Consider the following 21377-nt stretch of genomic DNA (forward strand, 5'->3'; position numbering starts at 1 on the left):
TGTGAGAATAGTGGCAGTTTACTACTTACACTGTGTTACTTCAGATGATCTATTTTGTGGCCCAGCCTCCACCTTGGTATGCCTTTTGCTCTTGTCACCCACCTGTCTGTGTAAGCCACTTAAGATAACACTATGTAACTGCTTTATTATCTATCATGAGGTTCTGTTAAGATATGTAATCTTTCAACAATCACCCTAAAGATTTATGATTTCTGCATGTCTGAAATGTGCAGGTTTGCAACTTGCAGCAGTGAATTATAGATCCATCTGTTGCACCTCAAGTGTTTCTTCGTGTAGTCACTCTCCTCAGGCACCTGCGCTGTAACCGTTTGATGGCCCAGGTGCCTATTACTGCTCCTCAAACAGATAAAAATCTGCTTCTTCCCAGTGATTCACTGCATTATAATGCAACGCTTCAACTGACAGCACAGGAAAGGGTCTTTCGTTTGTGCTATAGGCCTACTGCTGAGGTTTCCTATGCGCTTGCCTGTATCCAAACTCCATGAATGAAACTGAAGGTGGCGGGAAGGCCTGTGTCTGAGAAGCAATATTTGGGAAACCCTAAGATATTCAGAAAATGATTACAAATTAGGAATGACCACCTTTTTATCACAGTGGTTTAATGAGAGAGCCTATATAATGTTCTAAGAAGCAGTGGAAATGAATTATTTTGTATGAAATGTCCTTTTTGATTCAGTTTGAAAGTTGAACTTCTTAGGCAGGAATGCAGTGGAGAGTAAACCCACCTAAACTCAGCTGACCCACCTTTTAAGGCTGACGTATTTTACATAAATTGAGAGTAGCCTATGCATTATGGTAAGCAGTATCAATATATTAATATTTCTCTGAAAATACTTTTGATTTTGTTTCATTGTTTAACCATTTTTGTATTTACCACTACAGTACACGTGGTCTTTTACTGTATGTTTGTAGTTTGGACGCAACTGGCAGGCAGCACATAGATAATGCCGCGTGCCGCTTCACATTTAGCTCAATCAGCCATGTAATTGGTCGAGGGAGCGGATCCTCAGAGTGCGCGTTCACGCTTCTTTCGCACGCTCGCTACACAGACAGGCAGGCAGGCAGACGCTCCTCCGGCGGACGCGGCGCGGGGTCTGTCAAGCTTCTCCCGCTGTCAGTGAAATTAATCAGTGGATCGATCGACATCACTATGGTAACAGTGCAGGAGGGGTTGATATTGACTTTGCCGTGTTGAAAAAGTCGAGTGGAATAATGGTGTGCTGAGACAACAGAAGATGTGAGTACAACTGTTTTTTTGTTGTTGTTTTCAACTATGAGAAAATGAAGGCAATGGCCATTAGCTGGCCCAAAGGGACAATATGGTTTCAGACTGCGCACATCTGTTTAGATGTTTAGATTGATGACACAGATTTCCAAATAAGTCATGTGGGGTAAGCAATAAACTTCAACTTACTACACACCCTTCTAATGTTTTAGCAGAGATTTACTTATAAGCTCAGTACAGAGGAAAACATGTTCAGGCTACAATATTTTTTATATCTTTCATCTTGGAAGTCAGTGGCTGATTAGATGGGAACATAACTGTATAAGAGAGCATCTGATTCCACTGGTTGATATTGTATTAGTCCGTGGTTAGTGCAAAGATATCTCCACTTGCCAGAATTTGAATGGGGGGGATAGAAATGTACATAAGAGAAATAGTCTCACCAGGCATGGTACCCAAAATCCCAAGGGTCCATGCCTGTGTGGGTCATTCTCCTGGTTTCTCTGAGACAATGTGAGACACAGAGTATTTTGTTCTGTGAAGAGGAAATAGAGAAATGCAGGAACTGGTAGGCAATTATTTTGCTGCATGTTGTTCCTGACATAAACACTGGATAGACAAAAACAATAGGTTAAAACCTTTCCGTTTGTGTTTCAGAAACGCTCTGAGGATTCAAACAATCAAATCACAGGGGTTTGGCTCTAGGTTATAAATATATATTTGTGATGAACAAAAGACCTCCTGCAGCTACTACACTTGCGTGAGGATGAAAGGCAGAGGAAGACACCACTGTAAATCAGAGCAACTCAACAGCCAGAGTCTCAAAACTTCATGTTAATGTTTTCCTGTTTTCCATATCTCAGATGTGCGCACACTCCTGCCGTGCCTTCTCCTGTCTGATGACACCTACAAGCACTTGGTTGTTGATTGCCACCTTCTCATGGATTACTTTTGTTTGTTTGTTGTATGTTTTCTGATTTCCCTCTGACTTCTAGAGGTCTGGGATGGTGGAGGAAGACGGTCATGCGGTGTAGGAGGAAACGGAGGCACGGCCATCGGAATGCCACAGGCTTCTGTCTCACTGTTGCCGTTCCTGCTGGCGCTCATGGGATACGGTGAGCGTCGCCAAACCTCTGTCACCTAACTCATAATAACCTAAAGACTCAAAAGGCTGGCAGGGTAATTCATTTTCACTACAATTAATCAAGCAAACACGCATGTAGCGAAGCCTGCCACCTGCTATTGTACGAATCTATAGTGCTATTGTGCTATACGCTCATTCAAACGGGGCAGAGAAGCTGAGTCGCTGAAGGAAAAAGGAGGAGGGGGGTAAATGGAGGGTCAGTCTCTTCCTCTCCCCACACCCTCTTTCCTTTTGGAGAGCGTTGCTTTGTGAGGAAGTGAGCTATGCACAACAGGATTTACACAGCACAATAGCTCTTATAGAGCGATATGCCGCTGTGGCAGAACATTTTTTAGTTTTCAGTACTTCTTCAGAGGCGTTCCCCAGCAGTCAACCTCTAACACTGGCTGCCTGTTGAGATGTTACTAACTTCTGTTTTCCTTCCATTAGAAAGCCATACTTCCAACACATATATAAGCGAAAGCAGGCTGACCCAAATAACTGTTTTGGTCAGTGTTGTGTGATCACTTCAATACAGAGAATCAGTAATGAAGCCTTAATGCTGCAGGTGAATACACAACCTATAGGCAAGGTGACTGACAGCTTGCGAAGTCACACCAAGAAAGCAGATTGAAAATATGAAAATGTCATACCAGATTTAATCATTTATTTTAAGAAATAAAGAAAGTAGGACAAAATCTAATGAATAGTGTGAGACCAGATTTGACTCACTGCTTTTATACAATGTGTTTTACAAGGTGCATGATAAATAGCTAAATTGTTGTTTCTACATACATTTTCCCTGACATCTTCCTGTCTGTCCTCTCTCACCTCTCTGCCTCCTCTCCTGTAGCGATGGCAGGGCTCAACCTCTGGCCCTCCTTCCACGTTGCCCTTAGCAACGCCAGCGTGTTTGTGGACTTCAGCACCGAATCCAACGGCAGCGCCATCCACAACACCACCCTCTCCCTGGTTGACACGGACACCAACACCACCCTCCTGACCAGAACCCTCCCCAACGACCAATTAGAAGGGAGGATAGAGTTCAACTGCTCGTGCTTCCTGTACGCTGGAACGTTCCGGTTCCATCTGAGGCGAACCAGCATCGTCGCGGATTCTCGCGCTAACAGGACGGATGGGGGCAGTGCGGTGGAGAGCACGGCCTGGTGGTGGAGCTCTGAACTGCAGGTGCAGTGGCCTACCTTTCACATCGCTGTGGAGAGGGCCGGCAACCACTCAGGATCTTTCCAGGTAACACAAATGGGATATTTTACGTAAGAAGTTGGTTTATTGTACCGTAGAATGACAAACAGAATGATCAGAGGTGTGTGTTGAAGCTTTCTGGTACCATGACAATGTGCTTCTCCAAAACATTAAGATTCTGATCAAGGACACCTCTTTTCTTCAAGTTCTAGTTCAAGTTTATTTATATAGTCCTTTATCACATGCATGTCTCAAAGGACAAGATAGATATGGGGGAGGGTGGGAGGGGGTGACATGGGATGGGACAAAAAAAAATAGAGGTGAGGGAGAGAAAGATGGAGGCCAAAAAACAGGAGGGATGAGTATGAAAAAGAATGAGCCTAACTAGATCTAACTGATCAACAATCAACCATAGAACAGAATGACATAGGACAAACATCAGGAAGAGCACAAAACACACAAAAGCAGATTTTAGCAGGAGATAACAACCAACCTATTCTACAAAGCCTAACCTACGGGTAGACCCTCAAGGCAAAAAACAAGGTAAAACTTTCAGGAAAACCTTCTTCTTCTCTGTCTCTCACCAGGTGGGGATATCCACTAACGAACACTTCCAGGCTTGCTCCAGTGTCCTGGACTCTGCCCTCCTGCTGGAAGTCAGCTACATGGAGTACAACCAGATCGGTCGAAACAGCATCGACAAGGTCCGAGCCCGCACGCGCCACCCAATCAGAGCGCTGCGTTCCCAGAGCATCGAGCTGTCCTGCGCCTTCCCCTTCACGGAAAGAGACTTCATCCGGGTGGCTCTGCGATCCCCTCACACAACCCAGGAAGTGAAGAGCTCCGGGCCCCTCTACCTGTCCCGCATCTTCTCTTATAAGCTGCTGGTGGACAATGCCAACGCTTACAGGACAGGTTGCGAAGGGACTATGGCTGTTAAGCTGGTCACCCCACCCTGCGCTCACATCAATGGGAAAGTATTGCTGTATCAGGACGGAGGGGTTGGGAGGGGGGTTGCTGGTTCCTCTGGGATGGGGACAGGCGGAACAGCAATGGTGGGGTTTGGATCAGAGGAGCCCAACTCTCCGCCATTGGCCTTTAACTGGCTGACTCAGGGAGAAAATGAGACAGAATTCAACTGCTCTGTGTTTTACCCAGGAAGGAATAAGTACTGCTTTCGGTTTGTCTTCAATTTCAGTCGCTCCCCTAGTCCAGCACAGACCTGTTTGGTGGTTCACAGGAGTTCAGGTGAGATGTACCATAGATCTGTAATGTAATCACATGGTTTCCGTCTCAATAGGGAGTGGATTTTTTATTAATCCGGGGAAGGTTTGCAGAGCATGCATGCTCTTTTTCAGCACCTCCCTGCTTCACATTCATACAGTTAGACACATTCACACTCGGGAGCTGCCCAGAGTACAATCACAATCTGGTCATTCATCACTGGAGTAGGGGTGAAGTGCCTTGTTCAAGAGGACCTTGATGCTAATTTTTGAAGGAGGGAAAAGAGCTGCTCCAGATTTCCCAGATTGTTGAACGCATCTTTCTAATCTTAGGCAACTTATCTATTTGGATGTCTATAAACAGACAACTCAATCTTGACTGACTTTTTGATGTGATTTATCTCCCAAAGGGGAAAATTCTCTTTTTGTTCTCTGAGTCTGACAGTCGAATGTGGCCCAAATTGGAATTAAAAAGATCAGATTGATCAGAAAGATTTTTGATGTTCATTGTGCTCTGAAATCAGATCTGTGTCACATGTAGGCAAAAAAAATCAGATTTGGGCCACTTCCACCTGTATTGTGGCTGCACTGGGATCAGACCCGGGTCCTTCGGTTGAGCGATGACCTCAGTAACCACTAGACAATCCTGCCATAATTTGCAGAACACAATGCAACTGCAGTTCAGCCATAATTTACAGAACTCAATTCAGTTTAGCAAATTGTATTACCTCAGTAATTTGTGGGTTGCAGTTGTGACTGACTACTAATATTTATTTAATTTAATGATTGATAACGATTTTTAAACGTAAAATCATAAATTTTTTTAATGATTTTATGCTGACAGCATCAATAAATTACCAATTAGATTCAGTCATATTGTAGTGATAGTAACTGCAAACCTATTGAATTTTATTGAAATCCTGTTTCCATCCATTTTCTCTAGTCATTCAAACTCTTGTGAAATGCAGTATGCTGGTGAGAGCAAATTTTGCATTATGAAAAAGGATGGCAGCCTCATCAGGTCCACATCCAAAATTATCCTAAATGACCTGATGGTGGCATTATAATCAAAAGTCAAACTTAAAGAAAAAAAAAGGCCATATCTCCAATCACTGTTTATCTGATAGTCATGATACTTGGTACAAATATCCATGTATCCTACAAATTTCCTTCCTAGATTTCCCTTTCTTCAGCTTTTGAAGCGTCAACACCAAGCTTTTACGATATATAGAGAGATACATAAATGGTCTGAATCTTCTCATATAGTTTGATAGATATACTGTTTTGGTGTGCCGGGATGTTCTAGGCCATAATAGCATGATAGATGATTATGAATGTTAGGACCTCAGTTTGAAGCATACTTAACAAATTATATGCAAATCCATCAAAGAGGTGCATAATGGGGAGTATGTAACCAGTTACAGCAATGTTAGAATAAAAATGGATGTATGACAGTCACGACAGTCACAATCTCATTATATATGGATGCTTGCAGCTATATTTTTGCTTTATCCTCTCCTCCTTTGTTCTTTAGATGTTTCTATACCTATTTTGGGAATTAACCAGTAACTGGCTGATGTCACATGATAGAATGGTTGTGCAATATGTTAGCTGCTTGTAGAAATGAATCCGGATATTTATAGAAATTGTATTATTTGATTTATTATTATTATAGAATTGCATAATTCTATAATTAATTTTATCTGTTTTAACATTGTTTCTTGTTCACTTCATTTTTATTCCCCCGACATATTCCAGTACTCCAGTAATTCATTTTATCTTGTTTAACATTGTTTCTTGTCCACTGCCTCTTGTATATTTTCCAGTATTCCATAAAATTGGCCAAGTGAAAACATTGTTGTATTGCCTGATAATACAGATGGGGAAAGGATAGGAGCTATATTAACAAGTGAACACTGTGTTATATTGAGAAAGAAGCGAGGAAGAATCTCGGCAAGCCTCATGAAGTCACGTATTGATCTGGAATATAACATTTTTTTTGTCATCTGTCTTACCGCAGAGTCATGGGGCCCTTGGCAGCCGTGGAGCGTGTGCAGTGTGAGCTGCGGAGAGGGGGTGAGGGAGCGAGTCCGTGACTGTCTGCTGCCCTCAGGTGTTGGAGGGGTGCAGTGCACCGGCATGGTGAAGGAACAGTCCCTCTGCTCACTGGAGGACTGTACCGGTCAGTCTCTTCGCTCCCCTCTCTCTCCTTTCTCTTTTCTGTTCATTGTCCATTATTTCTGCTCTATTCTTCTATCATTCATGCCCTTAGTTTGTTCCACTGCTCTCTTTTCTCTGTCTTTATCACTCTATTCCCTTTTTTGCTTCTCCCTTTCAGAGATAAAAAAGCTCTCCCTCTTTATACTTGGAAGACTGCACAGATCTAGTCATTCACATAGATCTATTTTTTCATTTTTAACTGGCCTCACTCTCTTTGCCCCTCCTCTTGCTCCAAAATTTCCATTTATGCTTCTTCCCAGTGTTTTCCAGACTAGAAAATGACTGCAATGGCAGAGCAGTATGAGCACCAGTGCACACTGTTTACATTATCGTCTCCCTTTCTTCCTCAGCGTTGCCTGCTCCTTTCCCGTCCCTCCCCCCTGTGCCTGTAGGAGTTACACCCCTAGGTGCTAACCTGGTGGTGGTTGCCGGTATCTCCCTTTGCCTGGCTGTGATTCTGGCTACAGTTGTGGTCACCGTGTGGAGAAAGCTTTGCCGGACGCCTCAGTGCAGCTCCGTACGCCGAGGCTCCATGCATTCCCCCGGGGGACGCAAGCTCTCCGATGAGGCCTCCATCTGCGGGAACAGTCTCCAAAGGCCCAGCCTGTCGGACAGCCAGGGCCCAGCAGGCGGCCTCGGGGTGGGTGGAGGCCAGAAAGACAGGCCTCCCCTGGGCACTCAGCCTCTTTCTCAGCCCCTGGTGCTGCCTCTGTCACAGGACCCAGAAAGACTCTCTCCCACAGGTCAAAAGCTGCCACCACCCATATTTGGGTATGTATAGAATATGGTTTTATTCTGTGCATACAATTATATTCTGTCAGCATTATTGCAAAGTACATTTACTCAAGTACTGTACTTAAGTACAATTTTGAGGTACTGGCACTTTTTTGAGGTATTGGCACTGGTTTTTCCATTTTGTGAGACTTTATAATTTTACTCCACTACATTTCAGTTTGAGGGAAATATTTAACTTTTTACTCCATTTATCTGACAGCTGTAGTTACTAGTTACTTTGCAGAATAAGGTTGTCATTGCGACACATACGATAAGCTCATAAAATATGTTGCATTGTTGGAGTTTAAACTCCCCAACAGTATATGGAACAGTTAGACCTACAACATTAATACTTCTTACAGGTTAATGCATTAATAATTTAACAATCTGAAAGGGGCCGTTTTTCAGAATGAGTATTTTTACTTTTGATACTTAAGTACATTTTACTGCTAATACTTCTATACTTGACTTTTATTTTTAGCAGAGTATTTCTCCATTATGGTATTGCTACTTTTACTTACGTAAAGGATTTAAGTACTTTTTCCACCACTGGTCAAACTCATTCTATCAGTCCTTGTTTTGGAAAATAAAATATTGTTTTCTCTGCAGGTACCGCTTGGCTCAGCAGCAGTTGAAAGAAATGAAGAAGAAAGGTTTGAAAGAAGCCACTCAGCTGTACCACGTCTCCTCCAGCCCAGTCCATGACACCCTGCTGGAGACATCTGCTTCACCCACCCAGTCACCTGTTCCCACACCAACAGGGTTCACTCATCCTGTCCCCCTGGGCCTCCAGGAGGAGGCCAATTCTCTCAGCCATTTTCGTATCGCAGCTCCCTTTTCTGAGCCCAGAGCCCCACTGCAGACCTCTAAGACTGTGCCTGACAGACTGAGTCCCAGAGTGGAGCTGGTCCTAGGGCCTCCTGTTTCTGGTTATGCGGGTGGGAGCAGCTCAAAATGGCGTGACCGCACTGCTGACTGGGTTGAGATGGTGGAGAGGAGCGGGTTAGGAGGAGTCAGAGGTGGAGGGGACACAGGAGTAGGGAACTCATATAAGAAGAATCCCAATTTCCGCCGGACTTCCAGTTTTAATGATACCAAACCCCAGCCCCCACCCTCGGCACCCTCCAGACAGTTCAGAGAAAGGAGCATGACCCAGGTTAGACTATCCAACTTTAACTATGCTTTTAAATATATACTAGGTAGAATTATTCGCGATGATCTGTATCAATGTGGGTCTGTTTATGCACTTTATGAAGTTTAAGAATCACCACCATATAAATCCATTTACGTTCTCATTTCCAGGTGACGTCCCGGACCCTTCCTGAGGGAAGCAGTTGGACCAAAGGCATCAGGGAGGGCCAGCCGTACCCCCCCTTCCCCTCTTACCCCATTCCAGAGCATGGGGCCTCAGACTGGGCCAGGTCCAGACCCCATGGAACAGACCAGAGGATACCTTGGATAGAGACAGCTGTTCCTTGTCACAACAGTGAACTCAAACACACAGGGACCAACACTAAAGCCACCTCAGTACCTGAGATACAAAGTAAAGCAGACCTCAACGGCACTAGGGAAAGAGAGAGGCAGAAGAGTGGTGAGACTGGAGGTGGAGGGGGGGTCTCAGGGATTGGTGGCCCAGCTGTGGGGCCCGTCAGTTCCCGCGGTGGGGACCTCCTGGGTCTGGATCGTGCAGAGCGGGCGGAGCACAACTGGAACCGCCGCGGCCCGTCGCCGATCCAGAGGAACATCCTGGCCCGGAAATTAAAGGAGGCCCAGTCCTGCTCCGGGGTCTCCGGCCACAAGGGGCGCCAGCGCAGCTCCACCTTCAGTGCATCCGCCTCGGAGCAGAGGAAGGGCCGGTGCCGCTCTCTGCCGATGTCTGGAGACTACAGCAGCAGCTGTGGCTCCCCCTACGGGCTGAGTGAGGCGGAGCAGAGGATGATGGACCTGGACCTGCCCTCAGCTTATGTAGGGGAGGAGGACTAGATCACACACAGGTTTATATTACTATACTTGTGAGGACTTGCCATTGACTACAATGACTCCTTGACCCCTAACCCTAACCCTCTCCACTACATGCCTTAACCCGCCTGTTATGTTTGGGGTCAATTTGACCCCATTCAATGTTTAATGTCTCTAAAAACATGATTAACATTATTTTTTCAGCTTGATGCTTGATGACTTTTTCCTAATTTCATGGGGAAAACTGGTTAACTAGTAAAATTTAACATGATGATACGTTTTCAAGATCCTGTATACACTTATTCACATACAACAGTGTTGTTTGGGGTCATTTTGACCACACACAATAGCCTTATAAAACCAGAGAAAATATAAAAGTTTTACACAGATTTTCTTTCTCTTTGTTTTGACTGATACTGAGGGAACTTTCCCATGCAATTTTTTGATCTTTAAAAAACGTTCCCATGCTTTAGGGCCCTAATATAAGACCCACACACACACACACACTCACACAAAAACACACTATCCAAACATATACACACGCTTCTACAAAAGCACTCAAGACACAAGGCACACTTTGATGCATACATGTATACACACAAACATACAGACATACTGGTGAAGATTGTATGTTAAGGGTTTAAGGAGTTTGCTTATCTTGGGAGTGGAGAGTAAAAAGTGAGAAAATAAGATAAGATAGGAGGACAATGAGATCTAAATGGGGATTTATTACACATAACCATCTCATTTTTATTCACAATATTTTGTCTGACATTTGTATAATTTGTATTTCTATTGCAATTATGTTTTTGTATTTCAAAGTTTGCATGAAGTGAAAATGTTTACTTGCCATATCAGTTCACTGCATACTAGTGTGCAGAATTCCTCTTTAATTGTGTTGCCGTTTTCTGGAGTTTTTTAATTTTAGGTTATATGGACTCTTCATTTCTAAAGGCATCTTAGCACTGGGATCACTTTGTCCACAAAAAATGATCTTATACCTAAGACACTTTTGGAATACCAAGTCCAAGTTTTTTTGTATATCAACTACTGGATGTCAGAATACACTCTTTGCCATTTGCCAAGTCATATTTAACATGATCTTGGGCTTTATCAATCAATGACAATATTTACAGCACCACAGAAAACATAGAATGATTTTATGTCAACCAAGAAACAATGAAATTATTTATGCATCTCAAGACAAGCAGATTAATAGAAGGGAAGACTGTTATTGTCCTACACTGTTGAATGTGCTGTTTTTACTGTGCTGTGCAGGACTACTGTACAGTGCAGAGCCAGTTTACTGTTCAGGGACAATTTGAATGTGTAGTTTAGACTGTATAATCCCTCCATCTTTTACAGTAAGATGGATCATAAACAATTTCAAACATTTTTCATAATGTCTTTTCCGCACAGCACATTAAAATATGTGACAGCTGTATCCAGTTGTAATTATATTTGAGGACAATCAAATATGAACATCAGGGAGACATCATTATTGAAATGCTGTTTTTTTATTGTTTGATTAATATCATACATCCTAAATACCAGTTATGGATAGCATGTGCTTACAAGGAAATATAAGATATTGAACTATCAACTTTTGATATTATCTTCAAATAATGAAGCAAGGGGGAAAGAGGTAAATAAAAAGAATTAAAATATGGCATAAAAAAGTATAATTTCCTCCTTTCTCTGCCCTTATTTCTTATACTCATTCCATATCACATTGAGGAATCTGAAGCCTGGTGTTGGTATTAATTTTCCCACGCTCCACTGCCCATGCTGTCCAAGAAAACCAGGGGCCGCACCTTCATGGTGGTGTGTCTGAGGGAATACCAGAGGCCCCTCCAGGTTCCCCACACCACACCGTTGTCATTCTGGCCCTGGTACTTCCCTCCACGGTAGAACTTCCCATTCAGGTTGGCTGTATGACATCTGAAGATAGAAAGTTCACACAGTACACAGTGTCATAATTAAAGTAATAATCTGCAACATTTCCATATAAATAAATGTTTGTTTTGCTACTCTCTATTGCTGATTGAAATAACATTAGTAATTCAACCTATACCCAGTTCAAGAAAGCTTTAACATTTGCTACATGTGCTGTTCTAAACACCTGGTGCCTGGAAGCTGTTTCCCAGGAAAAATCCTGTGCCGCATATAGGAAGAAATGTGTTTTTGGCAGCAGCAGGTAGCCTGAGCAGCAATAGTCACTGCGTTGAACAGACAAAGAAAAGAGCGCCACCTACAGAAAATCAAACTTTATTAAGTGAAATCCAAGGAAAAAGACGTCACAGTACCGCCCACTCTCTAGGAAGTGCAGTGCAGAAACACTACAGCAATAGCTATTAGCACCAAAGATGTTGCCAAAATAAAGGTTAGGGTTGTTTTAAGTGAAGATTACCACTTTAAATAAGAAGAGGACATCACAGAAACAGCAGTGCTACTTCACACTAGGTTTGATTTGAAATGTCTCACCTGTTGAACCACCAGCCGGCCTTATTCTCCTGGGCACAGCTGCCCTGAAGGTAGCGGTCATTGTCCTGTCAATTACCATCATCATCATCATTAGCATCCAGTTATCATCTGCACTACCACCATCAACATGATCAGAAATATTACAACCATGGACTCCATAAACATCCCATTTCAGAGTGTCAGGAGGATAGATGACTGACCTGATCCCTGGTGCTGAATTGCATGCCACTGAGGCAGGCGGACCACTGCTCCATCATGCCCGCTCCTCCAGTCAGAGCGTCCCCGGCTCGCCCGCTGTACGGCCCGTACTGGAGGCGATACTTATTCTGGAGTGGGTGTTAGAGCAGGTAATGTTTGTCGGTGATCACAGTTACCTCTGGGGCCATAGATGAGTTTTGTAAAAATTGTTTTTCTAACCTCCTCATCAGAGATCCTGAAGTTCTCGTAAAATGCATGAGTTCTCTGGCCATCCCAGTCCATTAGATCTATCTTCACCAGGTTCTCACCTTCAGAAAAATACAGAGACAGAATGAGAGAGAAGTCCTCTGATCTGTTGTATAGTGTTGTGGTCAGAGCCAGGTCAAATAGCATCTGCGAATGTTTTTTTATGGTTTATTTTGTCCTACTTTAGAGGGTGCTCATAACCACACAGGAGCATGCGATGAGTGACAGCAAATTAGTTGAAAATCATTTTCATAGATACAGATTCGTAGATACAAAAGAAGAATTTATAATTTTTGATGATGCTTTTGATTAGGATTTTAGAAGGTATAATTTTAGATAAGAAATACTTTTAGATGTGATTTTATTCATTGCAGGGAGTGTGAACCTGACCTTCTGAGAGCAGAGAATGAATGTGCTCATTCCCCAACCAAAACTCATCATTCCACAGCTTGAAGTCACCAAAGCCGTCTCTGTAGTCCACCCAGTCTCTAAAATAAAATAAGATGAGATGAGATGAGATGAGAAATGGTTGTGTAATCTCTATCAACACCTAAATCTGATGCCTGGCTTTGTGCAAACTTGTACTAATTTTACTTTCTCTTCTTGAAGTAAAACTGATTGTACCTGTTGAAGTCCACCTTTCCATGCCGTCGTCTCTGAAACACCGTCCAGCCTCCTCCATCCTCCATGTCACAGTAGGCCAAAAATGGCTCCTGGTCTGGTTTGGGTCTGATCCGGTAAAAACCACTTGGTGGTCTCAGTCTGTCATACAGCTCAGAACAGTCTAGAAAGATGGTATTTGAAAGTAGAGGCCTTATGATTGCTAATGAACACCCTTAGTAGGTAAATAATAAACTTCATGTTGCATATTGTAGAACTATAACTATTACATGTGTAAATCTGAGTGAATATGAAGTTTCAAAAAAGACTTAAGGATTCATTCATGTAGCCTACTGTGGGTTCTGCAGATTGCACATCCCAAACAGCAATGTTACCTAATGAAGGGCATCACAACACACATGTGAGCCTTTCTTACCTTTATCGTGGACAATAACGTTGCCTGCCGGTGGAAGTGGATTCAGGGCCGTGTTTGAGACGTCTCCTGTCCCATTACTGGATGGGTTTACATCAAGGTCTGGGTCCAGGTCCGGATTGGACAAAGGAGGTTGAATGGGACGGAAGTATTTGTGCGTTTGCAAGTGTTCAATCTGCCAAGTCCCGATCAGGAGTTTGCTCTCCAGACTCCTTATACTGCGCTTCAGGGCTGCGTGCTCCGGCCCGCAGGTGTCCACTGCCTTCAGTGAGGGAAACCAAATTCAAGAGATACATTATGTTTCTATCTTTGTATTTATGGGCCCAGTATCATACAGGCATCCAGGGCACTGCTACAAATCTCGGGCCCCCTGACAAAAGTACATTTTAAACAAATGTACAACATAATAAATAATTAATTAATTAATTAATTAATTAATGAATAATAATTAAAACTGACACAATAAAAATCTAAAATCCCTGACATGTTACAGGGCCCCTGGGGGCCCCCTGAATCATTCAAATAATGTTGACAATGACAATGACAATGTTTAAGCAGTAGCTAAACATTAATTTAAGCAACTTTGTCACCTGCGTTACACTATAAGTCACACTACAAAGAGAGCAATATATCCTGAACTCGAAGAACAGACAGTAGGATACATACTGAGAAATGTGTAGATGAGGCCATGGTTGGGCACATCAGTGCCAGCAGAAGCAGCAATGCCATGACTATTACGAAGGAGTCTCTTGCGCAATATCAGTCTGAAAGTATAAACTTATATTCAATACTGTATAGGCTATAGAAGACTTGACAAAAAACATAGGCTACTTTAAAAATCTCTGCGCCACAAGTCTACCTTCATTTCCCGATGTTATGCATCTTCCCCTTGTTCTCTCCAGCTTCAGTGTGTTCTTTTCCCGTAAAAATTGTCGGTATTATTTATAGGTTGGGTCGGTTCTGCATGGTCCACATTAAATCCAGGGTCAGTTGGCATTGCCAAACACTGAACTCAGGCCAGTTTTGCGTTTTCCTCCTTTATCAAGCATAAAGGGATTTGGAAAGGGTAGCTGTTCCCAGAGCTGCATATGACCTTTTAAATGTCCTGTGCACAGAAAGTGTTAAGCCCACTCCATTCCTCACATACCAAGAGCATTGTCCATATAGGAAAAATATTTTTTTGATCATAAGCAGTGATGTTTTATATTGATTGATGGATTTATTGATTGTATTTTCATAAAATTAGTAATTTATGTTGTGTGGGTTTTTCTTCATCCTCATAACTAAAATCAGTTTGATATACTCTCCCCTTTATGATGTAATGGAGAGAGCAGGGTAAATTGAACCTGTGGTTAAGATGAGTCACCTTGTATCTAGATAACCAAACCCAAAATTAATCATGTCATCACAGATTTAGGAAAAATAATTAATTTCTTTGAATCCGTGATGGAGGAGAGCAGATATGGGAAGAGAGCCAGGTTAAAGAGTCAGGTCTCCTCTAAATCGAAGTAGATACATTTGAGCCTTTATTATACATTAGTTTAAGGCTTTATAAGTTACAAAACTGAGTCATAACATAACTGTGGGCCTAAGGAGACATCCGTTTTTTCAAAACGGATGTCGGGTAACATGTGCCACGAGCCCTGGGGCAGGTTAAGCCAATGGCTCATGCAGCTTAACCCCAAACTAATTACATTTACATGCTATTGAAATGTAGCTAATTTAAACATGTATTTTCTAATTACAGAGTAAATATATATCATTATGCCACAAGATTCCAAACACAGAACCAACAAAGGCGTACCATACCAGTCAAAGGAGAAGTTTCATGAACAGGTTATGACAGACATTGTTGGCAGTTGTGTTGACCACATTGAGCATTGTTATACTTTTGAAAATAAGATGAATTATCACCATCATCTTCATGTTAAACTTAAGTAAACATCAGTTATGCTGTTATGAGACAGTCTGTTCCGGTCCTTCCCTGCGTGCTGGAGACGCCCTAGTGAAAAGACTGAAAAGGACAAAAATAAGGGTTTTAGGTTGTGTAACATTTTGCCCCTGTAGGGCTCAACCTACCCTTACCTGGCCAAGTTGTGCCAGAAAGACAAAACCATATTAGCTACAGATGAATTTCCATGAATGCTCAATATTCTTGTTAGAAATAAACACACACACACACATTTATTTTACCATAGAATTAGGAGCACAAACCTGGCTCATCAAAGTGGCTCATTTTACCCCATTCTCCCCTACTGTGAATTCTATATCATACCGATTTCTGTAAATGGAGAGTAAACTCGATTTTGCAAATTAAAAAGGTGGGTAAAACTAAGGTAAGGTGGGTTTACCCTCCAGCACGTAAGCAAAAAACATGTTTCATATGTTTGCAGCGATGGGATACGGAGGGGATGGGACTATTTCGCATTCAACTTGGGAATGCAAGTTCTATTAAAACCAGATGTGACAGAGGAGGAAGACTGAGATGCGACTTTTAGTGCAGCACATTGTAAAATAGTTCGAATAACTTTGCGAGACTCTAGGCACGAGCTTACTGCGCTGGGTTCAGCTTGATGTGAGTGTACTGGGGGAAAGTAATGCAAGAGGAAAAGGCTGAGCGTTTTTATTGCGGTCCAGGAAGTCCGAAACCGCTACGTTTGCAAAACAGAGGAGGAATAGTGGATGGATGGAAAAAACTATACCCGATTAACCTTTGAACCGCGTTCCTCTGTCTTCACAAGAAAGAGTCACAAGACAAAACCCTCGTATAATATCGCGAATGACAATCCTAACGCTGAGCTGGCGGTGCGACTAGAAATGAACTAGTTTTTTGGGGGGAATTTGGTCTCGGCTGGATCAACAAAACAAACATACCAAGGCGAGGAAAGGATTGAGGGAAGGAACTTGGCCCAGATGATCTGAAAATTGGATGGTTTGTATTAAAAATATTGATAATATAAATTTAACTGGTAGTCTAGATTTTGCTTGCAATGATAAATCATGGATAGGCTTCTTTCTTGCATGGATTTCTTGCAAAAATGCTGCCCACGATCAACTTCATTATCAGAACTCTGATTGCTGTGTAATTAGTTTTTACCAGCTAATGATGAACATGAACTCATGCATGCGGATAAGAAGTCTAATCAATTTGTGTGCGTGTGTCTGACTTTCTTTCTTTTAGAGAGAGTGTGTATGAGAGACTGATGTCCTCAAATATCCTTGGACACACCGTTTTTGTCCTCTGTCTTCCCTTTTACATTGTAACCGCCAGCATGCCAAACAGGGAAGTTTAATGTTTTGTCACTCCTGTTTTTCAATCCAGAAAAAAAAGACGTTCAGAACAAAGTGAGAAGAGTTGCAGAACACACACACACACATCATGTCCTCTGTCCACTTCAGCCCAGGGTTGGATTCCACAGGTGTTAATGGGTGAGTAAAAAAAAAAAAAAAATATATATATATATATATATTACCAGCAACATGACTAAGCACAAACATGCGACAGTCAACCTTTAATCTGTGTGGATTTTTATATGAATACTACAATGTTTACAACTCCATAGGCTGCATTCTGATGTGTGAATGTAGTGCTGTTGTGCAGGTTATGTATAGGTTATATATTTTTTCCACCTTTTATCTATCTATCTATCTATCTATCTATCTATCTATCTATCTATCTACTGTATCTATCTAACTATCTAATCAAAACATCAGAAATATGGATAAGATGGAGGATGCTAAAGTGGAGATCGATGATGGGAAGGACGACAGTGTTGAACCAGACACTTTGTACCAGTAAGTTCATACTGCTTGGACTGCACAGCATATATTTGTATTCAACACCTGTTATTCTGAAGCACACTGACTGACTAGTATCACCTCCCTTCCTCCTCTGCAGTAATATCCGGAAGAAGATAACACCTTTTGTTATGTCCTTCGGGTTCCGGTGAGTGTGTTTGGGGAACTCTTTCGGCGAGGTCTTGGGGAAATGATGATGATGATGATGAAGATGATGGTGGTGGAGTTTACCTGTGTCTGTGTTTCCCTAGTGCATTTGGTATGGTACTGATCCTGGTGGACTTTGTGCTGGTGATCGTGGACTTGTCCCTGCCGGCCAGGAGCAGAGAGCTTGGAAACGCCTTGGAGGCCGTGTCCCTCACCATCTCCTTCTTTTTCCTCCTCGACGTTCTCCTGCGGGTCTATGTGGAGGGGTGAGTGAGAAAGGAAGGGCTTGCATGTGTGTGTGTGTGTGTGTGTGAGAGAGACAGAGAGAGAGAGAGAGAGAGAGAGTGACAGTTGTGTGAAAGAGTGATGCAAACATTCCCTAGAATCCTGTGTCAGCAGAAAGTTGTCAGCAAAGTTGGTAATTCTGATTAGCTGTTAAACAGGACGTTACGAACAGGACGTTGGACAGGAAATGTGTTGCATGCATAGGGCTGGTCCTTGGGGAACCGCAGTGACTCACTTTCTGTCAGTGTCGTACTTTTGTCACCAAATAACTACCGTGCACCTTTGCTAACCAGTTAGAAAAAACATATTGATTGAGATTCAGGTGCGTACATTTAGTTGCATGTTCTGTGTTCTGTCTGCAGTATGTAAACTGTCTCTTGTGATTGCCTTGCAGGTTCAAGGTGTACTTCAGCTCCAAACTGAACATCATAGATGCCTGTGTTGTGGTTATCACACTGGTGGTCACCATGGTCTATACCTTCTCTGACCTGTCAGGAACCAGCCTCATCCCCAGGTACTGGGTTTTACCTATCTTACCAGCTAATAGCCAACCGATAGTACTATTAATTGCTCATGCAATCACATAAGACTTTGGGTTTCTTTGTAGTGAATGCACAAAAACAGAGGTGCATGGAAAGCTATGTGGGGTCTGGAGGAAGATTGCATTTGGGCATAATAATAGTAGATATCTGAATATCTGGAAAGTCCAGGGGTTTTACCCTATCATTACCCTCAAATTTGTGTACTAGTTACCCAGGATTATTGTTAAGTATAAACAAACACCATGTGCCCAGATTAGATGGAGAATTTTGTTACAGTACCCCCAAAGTTTGGGGACCACTTTGTTAATACTGCAAAGGATGGAGATTCCATTTCCACTAGAGCTGCGTTTAGTGTAAATGTTTAAAGTTAAAGTCAAGTGGCATACAGTATATTATTGCTATCTCCTTCATAGTGTTAATGAGATATGTGTGCCTGTGTGTGTGTGTATATTATTTTTCATTAAATTACTTTGTTCAATAATATGTTGAAATGTTTGTTTGTTCATTCATCACCAGGGTGGTGACGTTTCTGCGTTCTCTGAGAGTAATAATCCTGGTGAGGGTCTTCAGACTGGCATCTCAGAAGAAAGAGCTGGAGAAGGTCACCAGGAGGATGGTGAGGTCATCCCCATGGCAACACCCAAATCATGAATACCTCATGCAGCAAAACCAAATGGAGAATCCCTGGATGTTCCATTTGTCTACCACCTCCTAATCACTGACTCTTGGTGTTTTATTGTCAGGTTTCTGAGAATAAGCGGCGTTATCAGAAGGATGGATTTGACCTGGACCTTACCTATGTCACAGGTAGGTGTAACACACTGTGCACCTGCACCACGCAAAAAAAACACACTGTACATGCATGCCAGAATATACAGCAAGAATACATTGCAAAGAATTATACCAAGCAACTGCATCTTCACCCCGACTCTAGATCGTGTCATCGCTATGTCTTTCCCCTCCTCTGGGAAGCAGTCCTTCTACAGGAATCCAATCAAGGTAAGCGGGTCAGGACCTGGACACACACGTACACACACACACACACACACTGAAGATTCCATCTCAGCATGTTCATCTTCATCACTTTTGCAGCTTTTTTGCAAACCAATTATGCAGCAATCACAGTTCTTGTAATGAAGTTGTTCATAGCTACCATTTTCACAAGCAAGCCACCAATTAAGAAGGCAAGAAAGACACATACACACACACACACACACACACACACATGCACTCATCTCCATAGAAGCTTTAGCCTATTTCCCTTCTTTCTCCGTTTAGGAGGTGGCCAGGTTCCTGGACACTAAACATGAAGGCCACTATAAAGTTTTCAACCTCTGCAGTAAGTTTGCTCTCCCTCTCACATGTCACATGTATTTCCTTTCTATAGGAGTTCACACAGCATCTCACTATCATCTTCTGTTCCCAGGTGAGAAAGGCTATGACCCAAAGTTCTTCCACTACAGGGTTGAGCGGGTGTTTATAGACGACCACAACGTTCCCTCCTTGGAGTGAGTAACATCCTCTGTCACAATGCGTCGTTCTTCTTAGGTGTTTTTCTTTTGCTTGAAATCATACTGAAGCACTATTGAGATTGCAGCGATAATGCACAAGAGGGCGTTCTTTACTGTAATATTGTGAGTACTGCAGTGATGCAATGGGTTGTCATCACCAAAGTTCACATAATCACTGTAAAGAATGTCCTCAAAGGCATATTTACCAGTATGTGTGCACTGACTGCAAAGATTTCTTTATAATTTGCATACATAAGATTAGAAACACAGGATTAAGAAAGATCATTAACTAGCAGTACCCATTTGTTGTAGCACTACTCATCCCTCTCACTCTCATTCTCATGTGTTTGTGTGTCCTCAGGGACATGCTGAAATACACAGCAAACGTGAGGGACTGGATGTCTGCTGATCCGAAAAACATCATTGCTATTCACTGTAAAGGAGGAAAAGGTGATTTCAAAGATCTGTAAATGTCTTGTATTGAGCAGTCTTCAAAATGGTGTGATTTTTAGTCTCAGATTGCCCTCTACTGGCTGAATAAAACACTTGCACCAGCAGTGTCATAATGTTGCTGCTCTGGTTCACAGGACGCACTGGTACTCTGGTGTGCACCTGGCTTATTGACAGCAACCAGTTTGAGAGTGCACAGGTAGGTCCTTCAGTTCTCTGCAACTATGTTCAGGACAATGAATCAGCCAAACCTTTTGAATTGTGACTTCCTTGTCTTCATCTCTGTTTGTCCACCAGGACAGTCTCGAGTATTTTGGGGAGAGGAGGACAGACAAGAGTCGGAGCTCCAAGTTTCAGGGAGTGGAGACTCCCTCTCAGGTAAAGACAAGACTCAGGAGCCAAACTTTAGAGAAGACTTTTTTTGTATTCAATAGAAGTATTGATTTAGAAATGATGTAATTTTAGGACTAGTTGAATGGAGTATTTACCGAGTTGAGATTGTGATTGTGTGGGTGCTATAGAGCTGAAACACTGGGTTCTGGCAGTAAATTTCCATTCATTTTTCCCATTGGGAATTTGTCATAACGATTCAACAGTGTAAGGTTGACTAATTCCTTGTGAAATAATACACTACCCACAAACTTTAGCGAGCTCCCACCAATCGGAGACGTCACTGTTACCATAGAAACATTACCCCCCTCCAAAGTTGCTCACACTTAGTAGCCACATGAGAGCAAAGCGATGTTAGTCGGCTGACAACCGGCTGACCAACCTTGACGCTGCTCCACTATGGTTTTGCAGTCAAACATCTTCTTTTCAGAGATGAAGAGAAGAAAATTATTACAAATCAGTAATCACAATTATATTGTGTAGTATCACTGTTGAAAATGATGGCAATGTTGTCACTCGTAATGCTGTATGGGATGAGTAGTTCA

General features: G+C 42.5%; 3 protein-coding genes across 4 annotated transcripts; 2 read left to right on the top strand and 1 right to left on the bottom strand.

Moving 5' to 3' along the window:
- The first annotated feature begins 1142 nt into the window (after positions 1 to 1142).
- On the top strand, positions 1143 to 9772 carry LOC139647560 (thrombospondin type-1 domain-containing protein 1-like). The gene is made up of 8 exons (XM_071523478.1): positions 1143 to 1258; positions 2242 to 2361; positions 3223 to 3620; positions 4160 to 4820; positions 6816 to 6977; positions 7366 to 7786; positions 8399 to 8945; positions 9092 to 9772. Exons 2-8 carry the CDS (start codon positions 2307 to 2309, stop codon positions 9770 to 9772), a joined length of 2925 nt encoding a protein of 974 aa, XP_071379579.1. The 5' UTR covers positions 1143 to 1258; positions 2242 to 2306.
- A 1720-nt stretch (positions 9773 to 11492) lies between these two features.
- LOC139647561 (fibrinogen-like protein 1) lies at positions 11493 to 14464 on the bottom strand. Of its 2 annotated transcripts, none has more exons than XM_071523480.1 (8): positions 14376 to 14464; positions 13713 to 13971; positions 13301 to 13460; positions 13067 to 13164; positions 12650 to 12738; positions 12433 to 12558; positions 12233 to 12297; positions 11493 to 11689 (listed from the first exon to the last, which is right to left on the bottom strand). In XM_071523480.1, exons 1-8 carry the CDS (start codon positions 14436 to 14438, stop codon positions 11509 to 11511), a joined length of 1041 nt encoding a protein of 346 aa, XP_071379581.1. In that variant the 5' UTR covers positions 14439 to 14464; the 3' UTR covers positions 11493 to 11508. The 2 variants fall into 2 exon arrangements, with proteins under 2 accessions (XP_071379581.1, XP_071379582.1); XM_071523481.1 differs by having other exon boundaries at positions 13713 to 13967; positions 14372 to 14438.
- Positions 14465 to 16204: 1740 nt separating this feature from the next.
- On the top strand, positions 16205 to 20820 carry LOC139647566 (phosphatidylinositol 3,4,5-trisphosphate 3-phosphatase TPTE2-like; the record flags this gene model as incomplete). Its single annotated transcript, XM_071523486.1, has 14 exons — positions 16205 to 16641; positions 17032 to 17138; positions 17424 to 17504; positions 17608 to 17655; positions 17759 to 17920; positions 18334 to 18453; positions 18998 to 19097; positions 19225 to 19288; positions 19416 to 19480; positions 19760 to 19820; positions 19908 to 19989; positions 20354 to 20442; positions 20580 to 20641; positions 20740 to 20820. Coding segments are annotated over exons 2-14 (1065 nt in total), but the record flags the coding sequence as incomplete, so codon positions are not given.
- Positions 20821 to 21377: the final 557 nt, after the last annotated feature.

This window comes from Centroberyx affinis, unplaced genomic scaffold, assembly GCF_046629955.1.
Source record: "Centroberyx affinis isolate AG114_WGS23_722 - 3 ecotype Tasmania unplaced genomic scaffold, CSIRO-AGI_Caff_v1 ptg001093l_1, whole genome shotgun sequence".
In the NCBI taxonomy this organism is placed as follows: domain Eukaryota; kingdom Metazoa; phylum Chordata; class Actinopteri; order Beryciformes; family Berycidae; genus Centroberyx; species Centroberyx affinis.

Coding starts and splice junctions, on each gene's coding strand:
- LOC139647560 (XM_071523478.1), top strand. CDS start 2,307: ATGCCACAGGCTTCTGTCTCACTGTTGCCGTTCCTGCTGGCGCTCATG. Junction 2,362..3,222: donor GCTGGCGCTCATGGGATACG/GTGAGCGTCGCC, acceptor CCTCTCCTGTAG/CGATGGCAGGGCTCAACCTC. Junction 7,787..8,398: donor CTGCCACCACCCATATTTGG/GTATGTATAGAA, acceptor TTTTCTCTGCAG/GTACCGCTTGGCTCAGCAGC.
- LOC139647561 (XM_071523480.1), bottom strand. CDS start 14,438: ATGGCATTGCTGCTTCTGCTGGCACTGATGTGCCCAACCATGGCCTCA. Junction 12,559..12,649: donor TCAGGATCTCTGATGAGGAG/GTTAGAAAAACA, acceptor CACCCACTCCAG/AATAAGTATCGCCTCCAGTA. Junction 11,690..12,232: donor GCCGGCTGGTGGTTCAACAG/GTGAGACATTTC, acceptor TTCTATCTTCAG/ATGTCATACAGCCAACCTGA.